The 12245-nt window shown below is 42.6% G+C and overlaps 1 protein-coding gene across 1 annotated transcript in view; it reads right to left on the reverse strand.

Annotated features, from left to right (window-relative positions):
• Positions 1-12245, reverse strand: part of EFHC2 (EF-hand domain containing 2) — a 201076-nt gene that overhangs the window by 105768 nt on the left and 83063 nt on the right. Inside the window, exons 4-7 of the mRNA XM_035003389.1 lie at positions 8103-8326; positions 4724-4975; positions 1087-1200; positions 560-698 (exon numbers count right to left, since the gene is read on the reverse strand). Coding sequence (XP_034859280.1) covers positions 560-698; positions 1087-1200; positions 4724-4975; positions 8103-8326 — 729 coding nt within the window. The remainder of the gene's footprint in view (positions 1-559; positions 699-1086; positions 1201-4723; positions 4976-8102; positions 8327-12245) is intronic.

The raw sequence follows: 12245 nt of genomic DNA on the forward strand, positions 1-12245 counted from the left end.
TCATTCTGAACTGAACTCATCTGAACAGAACTGATACCCAAGAAGAGAGAAAAGCTGGAAATGTAGCCAGGCTTCACCAGAAAAGGTAGAGCAAATTGGCACAAGAGAATTCCCCAGAGAACTTAAATAAGCAGTATAACCATTATAGTAAGCAAGAATTCAGTGAAAAGAAAAATATTCAGATTCCCACTTCAGTTGCTTGACCAGAAAACACTGACCCCATATTGCAATAAGGCAGGTGACTGGCTATAAAGGAAAACCAAAGCCTCTGGCATCAGGCAGGCAAATTCAACTCTCAGCTCACCCTTTACTCACTGCATAACCTTCGACAAGTTAGCCCCTTTTAAGCCTCAGTTTCTTCACCTCTAAAATGGAGATAATGAGCCTAGAATCGTTGTTAGGAAAAAGGAAGCCAACAAATGCCCGACGGAGAGCAAATGTTCAATAAATGGTAGCTACTATGAGCTTAGCCTTTCAAACACAAAAGTAAAATCTTACGTAGGGAACAAAGGTTCTGAAGTTTAAATTTTATTTTCTAATGGACATATATATCACTTACCAATTCCATATTTCGTCTTATAATAAGTCTTTGTAAATTCATCACAGTCACAAAGAAGCACTTTCCTTCCCCACACATTGATGGTGGCTCCTATGAACAGGTCACAATCTTTGTAAAACTCTTGATCTACTTTTCCTAGCTAATAAAAACAAAGGAACAAAGTGTTGGCACCACAGACCCTCCAAAGACCTAGGCATCCCTTCCCAAAAGAAAAAAAATTGCAAAAAAAACAAAAAACAAACCCACCCCTCAATTATATCATTTGTAACAGAATTTTTAAAGCCAAACCAAGACAAGCAGTCGATGTTAACATTTGGAAAGTCTTTTAGTAATGTAGTTGCTTGCAAACGGCAATATATTTATATACGCGCTTAAGCTTGTTTAGTGTTGACAGACAGCGGTGCAACGCATGCATTTATATATTCGTTAACTTCATTCAATCTCACAACAGAATCTGTGACTCACTGCACATTTCAGGTTCCAGGAAAGTTACACTGGAAATAGCAACAAAACGTGAAGTTCCTCACCTTGTATTTATCCAACAGGTAGCCGTCCGCTCGGGTCTCTGTCAAGCCACTGTACACATTAAGAACTGTTCGATCTGTTATCTGGCCTGGCTGATAGACTCCAGGTGGGCCATACTGGAAGACAAAATCCAAACAAGGTGTGGTAGATGGCCTACTAAACACAAAGCTGGTCATAGTGAGGGGCTCAAGTGGGAAATATGCATTGTATGTGAAGGCAAGCAAACACACCACCCCAAAATATGCCTCTTGGGTGTATTGATTATTTTGAGCTGGTTATTTTTTTTTTTAAGATTTTATTTATCAGGGCGCCTGGGTGGCTCAGTCGTTAAGCGTCTGCCTTCGGCTCAGGTCATGGTCCCAGGGTCCTGGGATCGAGCCCCGCGTCAGGCTCTCCGCTCAGCGGGAAGCCCGCTCCTCCCTTTCCCACTCCCCTTGCTTGTGTTTCCTCTCTCACTGTGTCTCTCTCTCTCTGTCAAATAAATAAATAAAATCTTTAAAAAAAAAAAAAGATTTTATTTATTTATTTGTCAGAGAGAGAGAGAGAGAGAGAACAAGCACAAGCAGGGGGAGTGGCAGGCAGAGGGAGAAGCAGGCTCCCCACTGAGCGAGGAGCCTGATGTGGGCCTTGATCCCAGGACCCTGGGACCATGACCTGAGCCAAAGGCAGACATTTAACCGACTGAGTCACCCAGGCACCCCTTGAGCTGGTTATTTTTAAGAAACAGCAGACACAGGAAAAGCTGAGTACAATACCCTTCTGTAAAAAAAAAAAAAATTTACATCCATAAAGAAATCTCCATTTGTAAGAGTGTCTCCCTCTGTGTTCCAGGAAAAGAAAGACTCGAAATCTCTAAAACCTCTAATAGAAAAGATGACACATAAATCTGCATTACAACCTTCCTCTTATTTACTGTGCTTTTCTTGCTGACCCCTTATAACTTGCCTCCTTCCCACCTCCCCTGGCAATTTGTTCCATCTTTAGGTGGAGATGATATTTAAGGTGGTAGCCTGGGCCATTTCAGGGAGTTACTCCGTTTTCCTTTCCATACAGGAGGTATGCAGGTAATTAGACGTTTGTTGGTTTTTCTCCTGGTAATCTGTCTGTTATTACAGGTGTGGGGGGTGGTGGTGGGACATGGTCTCAGGCAAAAACCTTGAAGGGTAGAGGGAAATTTAGTTATCCTCTCCCTAATACAGTTCTTCTCTGCCATCATCCTCCATCTACCTCTCCCTATACTTCCACACCCCATCCTTCAAGGCCCTAATAAAGGCCCATCTTTCCTCTCACCCTTCCCATCCTCCTGGCCTGTCCCCGGTCCACACCTTCACAGCACCTCCCATGTGGTTAAAGCACCCCTTGTGGTTCTCTAAATGCCTCATCAGCAGACATCTCCTTTTCTCTGCACTGAACTATAAAATGCCCTGAGGAAGAAACCATGCCTTGCCTTCTTTACTCAGCTTAGCATCCTGCCCAATCTTGAGCTCAGGAAACACTAGCTGGCCGAGAGAGAGGTGGCGTGGCAAGGCAGCAAGAACAAGAGAGTGCAGTCAGCCTCTACCAGAAACTATGGCCTGGAGCAACCCGAGATACTCCTCAGTTCCGTGCACTGGAGGTGGTCCCAGCAGTTGCGTGAGCTGCGGGTAATCTTTTAACATAAGACGCATAAATTCACACATTTGAACTTGCAATAATAGTACCGATTCCTCGCTTTCTCAAAGGATGTTTGAGTGTCAAGGGAATACCTACTGCTATTTTCGCTCTTCCCCATGAGAATGTAAGTTCCAGGAAGTGGAACTTAATCCATTTTCTTTCTCACTGTAACCCCAGAGCAGGCACAAAGCTGGCACTTGATAAATATTTGCTGAATGAATGAGTAAATGAAGCAACTGATGTCAAGACACACTGCAAATGTCAGGTGCATCATTATTATTTTATAATTTGTGTATCGGTCAGAGCCATTCTAAAAACAGACTTCCCAGGTGCATCCTGGCCACCTGCTGTGCATAGCCCAGAGCCCCCTCTGGGACAGATCCTGCCTCCTCCCCCCAGCCCAAGCAACACAGCAGGGTTTCTGGTGGTGGGCTCAGAGAATCTGGGAGAGCCTCCTGTGAGGACCAAATAACCATCGGTTGTTTGTCTCAGAAATGAGTGTCACGGTAACCTCCTCAGTCACAGTAAGAAGAAAGTTAAAAAATATTTTATCCAGGGACACCTGGGTGGCTCAGTTGGTTAAGCATCTGCCTTCAGCTCAAGTCATGATCTCAGGATCCTGGGATCTGCTTCTCTCTCTCCCTCTGCCTCCCCCCCCAACATGTGCACGTGTGCTCTCTTTCTAATAAATAAATTTTAAAAATATTTAAAAAATACATTTTATCCAAATAACAAATGAAACATAACACAGAACTGTTGGAAAGGCTTTTATGTTTTTATGTGTCCTGCTAGTGTTTATAGGTTCTTAGTGGGTTTGTTTACTATATTATCCCATTTAGCTTTTATAGTTACTTCCAGAGGGAGGCCTTGTTAATAGCATTTTAGAGATAGGGAAATACACTCAGAGAAGTTAAGTGACTTGCTGAAGGTCACACAGCTTTTAAGTGGCAGACCCATAATTCTAACCCAGGTCTTCTGTCTCTGTGCTGTTTCTGCTGCACCCAAGTTACATTAGCTCTCAAATGGCCATAAACGTGTAGAAATCAGTCTCACAACTCTCTTTCAATAGTAAATAAAATGTAAAACTGTCCCTGACACTAGCCAGTAGCTACCAGCTACTCTTCTAAGAGTCACTCCTGTGCGTATGCTTATCGGGGTGTGTGTGTGTGCATGTGTGCCCGTGTGTGTGTTTGTTTATTCACAACACAGACCAAAACCATGCAATCTGCTCAGTAGGCTATAGAGGCCAGAGGCCAGAGGCCAGTGCCCTAGCCAAGGGCGTGAACAATTTTTTTTTTTTTTAAGATGTATTTATTTATTTATTGGTGAGGGGGTAGAGGGAGAGAGAATTTTTTTTTTTTTTAAGATTTTATTTATTTATTTGACAGAGAGAGACACAGTGAGAGAGGGAACACAAGCAGGGGGAGTGGGAGAGGGAGAAGCAGGCTTCCCGCAGAGCAGGGAGCCTGATGTGGGGCTTGATCCCAGGACCCTGGGATCATGACCTGAGCTGAAGGCAGATGCTTAACGACTGAGCCACCCAGGTGCCCCGAGGGAGAGAGAATCTTAAGCAGACTCCACGCTGAGCAGAAGACCTCAAGATCACGACCTGAGCCAAAACCAAGAGTCGGATGCTCAACCGACTGGGCCACCCAGGCACCCCGCAAGCAGTTCTAACTAGAGAGTCTTCTACGTTCAGAAGACAGATTATGAACTCTGTGATGAATATGCACTTTCTCTCGCATTTGACTTTCTTCCTTTACTTGCCTTAATGAAACCCAGAATAGTCCTACCTCCATTTGTCATATCTTTTATGGTACTTTCACAGAGGTATCTTACTAGCACAAAATGAAGCTTTTCTAAACACCTGTACTAATCCATGGTAACTGATACATGGTCCATGGTCCCGACATGCCAGACAGTGAGTGACGAGAGTTTCCGAGCCCACAGGCAAACGCGGAAAGGGGTTCTGTGTCTGCTGCTCACCTTGGGGAGCTTTCTCCTCTGGAGGAACAATGACATAGCATCCCGGCCTGAGTTGTGTGGCATCACTTCTTTGACTTCAATGGTATCATCAGACAGGAAGTAATGCAGAATGAGTTTCCTACAGTCCCCGAACACCGAGGCTGAGTCGTCCCACAGGCAGAAAAAACGTAACACCTTCCTATCGTACTCAAGGAACTGTTTCAGGGTGTCAAAGGACTCATAGGGACGTAAGGGCTCCATGCAGTCTAGTGTCTGAAAACAGAAAAAGAAGTCAAGATCAGCAGTTGTGCACCGTCACTTCTGGGATGCAATCAGAGAACATAAAAGAGATCTTGCCCCTTGACTATGCCGTGATATTTTTTTAAATGTCAATGCATTAATGACATACATGTATATACACCTGCAGCCAGTTTTCACCTTAAAAATACAGACAATCCACTAGTAGGAAGCATTTGAGATTAAACAGTATTTTGATACCCTAAAATACACTTCGATGATGTCTTTGAAAACTGGCTTTGCTCCAAGACTTAAAATGCGTAAGAATGCACAAAACTAATGTGTGGTGACAGAAATTGGAATGGTAGTTGCCTCTCTGGGTAGGGGACTGACCGGAAGGGGGGAGAAGGGAACTTTCTTGGGTGACGGAAATATTCCACATCTTGATTTTTGTGTCACTTATTAAACCGCATACATTTTCCAAAACTTGTTGATCTGTACTCTTAAAATTTGTATGTCTGAGCCTACGTTAATTATATCTCAACCCCCCCAAAAATCTGTTTGTCTCTTCACTGAGAATTCATATCTGTATATCCTTCTTATTCATCCAAAGATTTTTGTAAAAGTAAAAGGGAAGAAACACAGTCACAGTTTTATTTTGCTCCAAAGCTTTACCTATCAAGGATCTGGAAGGGTGTGGAAACAGGAGCAGAGCAAATGGAGAACTTCCAAAGCCGCACAGAACTGCTGCATGGGTTCTGTCCCCCAGCCCAGGTACCCCTACTTTTGTGGGATTCCTGATGGGGCTCTATTTGCATGTTCTCAGCCCTGTCTTGGAGCATAACTGCCCCCATTCTATCTGATGTAGCCAAATAGGATCGTTATATAAGGAAGTGCTCACTGGCAAGGGAGAAGTAGTCTCATATCGGGTTATGTGATCGTATTTGTCAGTTCTCAGAATTTTTTATCTGTCTGGGGCAGTCTAGGGGCAGACCTACTCCAAGACTGGGAGAGACATCATGGCCTTCCAGAGGCTCTTATCCTTCTTCTTTATCCTGGATATTTAAATGAAATGATGCGACCTCTGCTTTCACTAACTGAAAAATGTTTCTTTGCATTATAAGGCCTTTAAGAAATGCATTATTGATTATACACCATTGGGGCTCTTTTCAGTTTAAGTTAAATTGTTTAATTTTAACTTTATATTTGAAGGCAGCAAACATTGGAGAAGTAAATGCATTAAAGTCAATATAAAAGCCTCTCATTAAACTCCTAATTTTCCACAGATTGCTATATTTATTGAAGAGCTTTCTCCCTGAGGGAATAAATGCAAAAATGATTTTCCCAACCTGAAAGGAAATTAGTTAAAACATTTCTTGGCTGTTCGTGGTATTTATTCTCGATTCCTGGCACAAAAGATTTCTTTCATCATAAACCTATGAAATGGCACAATGTTCTCTGTACTTAATATAATGCATCATCATCCATAATCACTATCGTATAATACCAACTGTTAGCAAATGAGTGCAGCCATCCCAGGTGCCCCGAGGGAGAGAGAATCTTAAGCAGACTCTTCTTTTAGGTTCTCTCTTCTCATTGCATAGACTTTATGTTTATCTAGGCTCTGTCATCTAGGGCATTTTGAAAAAATAAAAATAAACCCAAACTATAAATCTGCTTATATGCCAATATACACAGGTATAATTCCATAGGAACTTCACCTTAAATATGCCAGGATCAACAACACATATTTCTCAGGAAGGCTGCATGCCTACAATATTAAATGCCTCCAATATTAGAGGATAACTCTGCTGGGGCCAGGAGGTGGGAACAGATGAATGACCCTACACGCAGCTTTGAACAAGAGATCAAAGCAGAATCAAAGGAGGATTTTATTCTAAATTTCATGTTATCTTTCTGCAAGGAAATTAATTACAAGTTTTAGAAGCAATAGGAATGAAACTAAACTGATCTATAGGGATAGAAATGAGAACAGTGGTTACCTATCCCTGAGTGGGAAGAGCGAATGATTGGAAAAAGCCAAGAGGGAAGTTTCTGGGGGGATGGACACGTTCTGTATCTTGATTTGGGTGTGGATGACATGGATGTATGCATTTGTTAAGACTCATCCAACTGTACACTTCATTTCTGTGCATTTTACTCTGTCTAGGGCGCCTGGGTGGCTCAGATGGTTAAGCGTCTGCCTTCAGCTCAGGTCATGATCCCAGGGTCCTGGGATTGAGTCCCACATCGGGCTCCCTGCTCCTTGGGAGCCTGCTTCTCTCTCTCTCTCTCTCAGTCTCTCATGAATAAATAAATTAAAAAAAATCTATTTTACTCTGTCTAATCATACTTCAGTGAAAAAGAAAATGACAATAATCAAAATCTGGGTAGGCAGCAAAAGATTTGAGGTGAAGTCCCAGTAAGAAGACTGGCTAGGTATGTGACCTTCCACCTGACACTTGCTCTTCTGCGTATTCAGATTCTTTCGTAAAAAACACAAAATTTGGGCCAAAGGATCATTAACAAAAAAAAGACAACTATAGAAAGACAACAATACTACTACTAACACTGGTTCCTGCCTCCCTATACTAACTGGGGTCGGACTTGGAAGACAAACATCTTTTTACAACAGGGTGCACCAGAATCATGGCTCTCCCCACTCCTCTGGAACATCTCTACGTCGGATGCCACCATCGCTAGAGCTGGGAGTCCTGGGGAAGGAAGAAAAAGGTATACCCAAGGTGTGGTGCAATAAACCAGTAGTGCAGAAGCAAACATTTTTCCCCAGAGTTAGGCAACCAAAATGGGGAAAAACAGGCCAGGTAATTGTGGACCTAACTCTTATACTGTCAGTGACCACAAAGCCAACTGCAGGCTCTTAGAAATTGTCCCATGTGGGCGGCTCACTGAAGACTCCTACTGTCTGGAAGGGAGACTCTCCATGGATAGGAGTGGGGTCGGGGGCAGTGAGTGAGGCTTTCCTGCCCTGAGGTCAACACCCAGAGTTCCCTCCAGCCTAGAGGAGAACAGGACCACTCCAGTGACTATGACCCCAAAAGTTCTTTCACATCTGCATCAGGAGTGCAGATACCCTTTACTGACTCTCCTTTCTGGATTCTCATTCGGAAGGCACGAACTCATGGACGTATCAACTCCTTACCTCTCTCCGCATCTTCATGTAAGGATCTTCTGGACACTGTCCCGGGGGGTTTAATTTGACTCCTATTTTCTTCAGAAAGTTTTTTGTGAACGTATCACAGTCATAAATCTTGAATGTCCAGCCATAAAAGATGATGTCTATATTGATATTGAAATGATGCACAGTATAAAACTGATCTTCATCAGGAGGTGGGAGCGAAATCCGATGACGCCGGATAAAAGTTCCTATGGTGGAACCAAACACAACTGTTTCATCGGGTGACTAACAAGGAAGAGGTCACAGCACATCTCCGTAACAACCCTGAATGCCATCCCACAATAGGGAAGTAGGCAAAGGGCTGGTTCTTGGAGGCAGCATTACTATGTTCAAACTCTGAGGGTACCTGAGGGAGCTGAGACTTCTGAGGTCCGTGGTATTGACCATCCTTGCATGTTATTAAAGTTGCCTAAGTGGTACTAGGGAAGTACTTTAATAAACCATAAAGACTAGGGAAGGAAGAGGGGCACAAACAGAGTGACCTAATGGGCCAGACACTGCCACTATGTCTTTTTCCAGAACAAGCACTCAATGTGAGCACACTAAACAAAGCACTATGACCTCAAAGCAAAGTGCTCTCAAAAATGCATCCTCTTGGCTCAAAAAAAAAAATTAGCTAATAAGCTTCAATATGGTAGGTGCCAACACTATGACTTACAGCTTCTATGAACATGAAGGACTTCATGCTGCTCTGAAGCTTCATGGCATCTTCTTTGCTCTAACCTCTTCACCCACCACCCAACCACCCCTACAAAGTGAGTTATTAGAGGCTTCATCATTTTAGACAGTATTCTGGGCCAAAGTTTCTGGATCTTTGTCCATCTTTTACTGCTAACCCTATGATGCCCCTTCACTTCTCCTCTTGAGAATATGGACCCAGGGTCCCCAAGTATACCCACCATGGTGGTTAGCCACTGGCAGTAAAAGGGTTCGCTTCCTAGATGAGTGAGCCAACTACACCACACCATACCGGCCAACTTACCCAAATAGTGCTGAAACCTATTGTCGGGAATTGTTTAGGGTTTGAGATTTTATCCTACGTGCGAACTAACAAGGTAGCCTGCCACAGTTTCATGGATGTTAGTAGAAGACACAAATTGCCTTGGTTAGAGATAAACTCACAGCAATAATAGCAGCCAGAACATCAGCATGTTTTACACCAGTTTCCTGAGCCTCGAGCTCCACGGGATGACAGAGCAAGGTCCACGTAACTCCTGCCCACGTGGTGGGTTACGTTACAGGAGAGCTTAGGGACCCAAACCTTAAAATGGACAATAAGCATGCCTGCTTTCTGTCTCACAGGGAGACATTGCCTTTATTAGACTACAGTAAGCATGTCCTGTCCTCCCTTTGTTCTGGAAGGAGACACCACCTCTATCTTCCAAGGCTATGAGCAAACCTGCACTTTGTCTTCAAAAGCCGTTTGCTATATAAACATCCTTGAAGAGACAGTCCAGAACAAAGAGTAGGCAGTGCCTCTGCTTGCAAGATACCCACCGAGAATGGCCTCTCAACATCTGTGACTGACTTTGGCCTAAGAATCTACTCCAAGAGTAAAGGGAAAAAGAGAAAAGGTGAGCAGAGCAAACTGAGGGTCTAGTGGTTCAAGTCAAAGTGGCTTAGGGGACCTATGTAGGGAAGCATTTTAGTATAAAGATGTCAAGCAATCTTGTTCCTATTTTATATAGCACCAAGAATGGCACCTTTTCCTGAAGTCTAGAAATACTTCGAAATTATTCATTCCTATTCATTAAGGAACATTTAACGAATATCTTTATGTGCCAGGAACTGTGTTGAGCTCTGTTCCATTTTTCTCCTCATCATCTTTTCACTCTGTTCAGGGGACGTGAACTAAAATCATTTTCATCTTTTCTCTGTAGCAATTTTTAATTACTTGGTACATTAAATTAAAATAATAAAACTATAAAATTAGAACTGGCCTAGAATATTTTTAAATGTACTACATAAAAGATGATATAGTTTTACTGCAAAAAATTATACTTCAATTAGCCTTTAATTCATGCCACTGAAAACAGTATGCAAATTATTTAATCATTCAAGATTAGACATTTAGAACAAATTGCATAGTTAAACATCTATAAAAGCATGGGCATTTTCAGGTATTTTCAGAAACCATTATATATCTCTTTAAAAATACTTATATTGTTACAGTTTTTAAGATATAAAAAATTTATTCAACAGCCAGGAGCTTGTTCAGAAATTCCATCTATCTTGCATTTGTACTTCATTATAAAAATTCAAATAAGCAAGTTGGTGCTGATTTCTGTTCAGTAAGACTTTGAATAAGAATCTTCTATTTTTCTAGGTGGAAAGAACCAGCCCACCTATAGAGCTTTCAAATAATAATAATCAAATCATCATCAGAGCCCTAGGATATGCTTTCATATACATTTTCTCATTTAATCTCCACTAATCCCATGAGGCAGATAATGCACGAAATATAAATATTCAGTTTATGGACGAGAAAAGCACGGTTCAGAGTGGTTAAGTGATATGCTCAAGGTCACGCTCTAACAAATGGCAGGAGATCTTGGACCTGGGTTTTGGGTTTTTCTTTTTTTAATTATTATTTTATTAACTTATAATGTATTATTTGTTTCAGGGGTACAGGTCTGTGACTCATCAGTCTTACACAATTCACAGCGCTCACCATATCCTCCCCAATATCCATCACCCAGCCACCCTATCCCTCCCACCCCCCTCCACTCCAGCAACCCTCAGTCCTCAGTTTGTTTCCTGAGATTAAGAGTCTCTTACTGTTTGTCTCCCTCTCTGGTTTCGTCTTGTTTCATTTTTCCCTCCCTTCCCCTATGATCTTCTGTCTTGCTTCTCAAATTCCTCATATGAGTGAGATCATATGATATTTGTCTTTCTCTGATTGACTTATTTTACTTAGCATTAATACCCTCTAGTTCCATCCACGTCATTGCAAATGGCAAGATTTTGGATTTCTTGATGGCTGCATAATATTCCATTGTGTGTGTGTGTGTGTGTGTATACACACACCACATCTTCTTTATCCATTCATCTGTTGATGGACATCTAGGCTCTTTCCCTAGTTTGGCTATTGTAGACATTACTGCTATAAACATTGGGGTGCAGGTGCCCCTTCGGATCACTACATTTATATCTTTGGGGTAAATACCCAGTAGGGCAATTGCAGGGTCGTACAGTAGCTCTATTTTCAACTTTTTGAGGAACCTCCATACTGTTTTCCAGAGTGACTGCACCAGTTTGCATTCCCACCAACAGTGTAGGAGGGTTCCCCTTTCTCTGCATCCTCGCCAACATCTGTCGTTTCCTGACTTGTTAATTTTAGCCATTCTGACTGGTGTGAGGTGGTATCTCATTGTGGTTTTGATTTGTATTTCCCTGATGCCGAGTGATGTCGAGCACTTTTTCATGTGTCTGTTGGCCATTTGGATGTCTTCTTTGCAGAAATGTCTGTTCATGTCTTCTGCCCATTTCTTGATTGGATTAGTTGTTTTCTGTGGACCTGGGTTTTGAAGCTTTAAGTAAATACCAGCAATTTCTGGGGTGCCTGGCTGGCTCAGTTGGAAGAGCATGTGACTCTTGATCTCGGGGTCCTGAGTTCGAGCCCCATTTTGGGTGCAAAGATTACTTAAAAATAAACGCTTAACAAAATAAATAAATACAAGCACTTTCCACAGTTTGCACTGAACTATATCTCACTGAACTATAGCCACAGATTACTTAAGTGAAGGAAAGGACGGAGCATTATAGGCAAAATGGGATAGAAATGGGGAGAAGAGCTGCCAGCCACCATGAAAAAGAGAGAGAGAAGATGGAGCTGCTCTTCCCAAAGAATAGCCTCTTTGTTCTCTAAAAGCAATTTTCTGGAGAGGGCCCACTTGCCCGCTGCAGCAATGCCCCCTCCAGGGCCACCGCATTCCCTGCACCCACCCCCCACCCTTAGGGGCCTGCACATCCCAGACCCTCACACTTCCTTATCTATGCTCCCACACTCTCACACTTCCTTATCTATCCTCCCACACTTCTCTCAGATATGGTTCTCCGAAGAGGCCAGAGAAGCTCTTTGTGGTAACAAAGAAGGCCATCACCATT

The sequence above is a fragment of the Mirounga leonina genome, unplaced genomic scaffold, assembly GCF_011800145.1.
Source record: "Mirounga leonina isolate KUSES-001 unplaced genomic scaffold, KU_Mleo_1.0 Mir_101609, whole genome shotgun sequence".
Lineage (NCBI taxonomy): Eukaryota > Metazoa > Chordata > Mammalia > Carnivora > Phocidae > Mirounga > Mirounga leonina.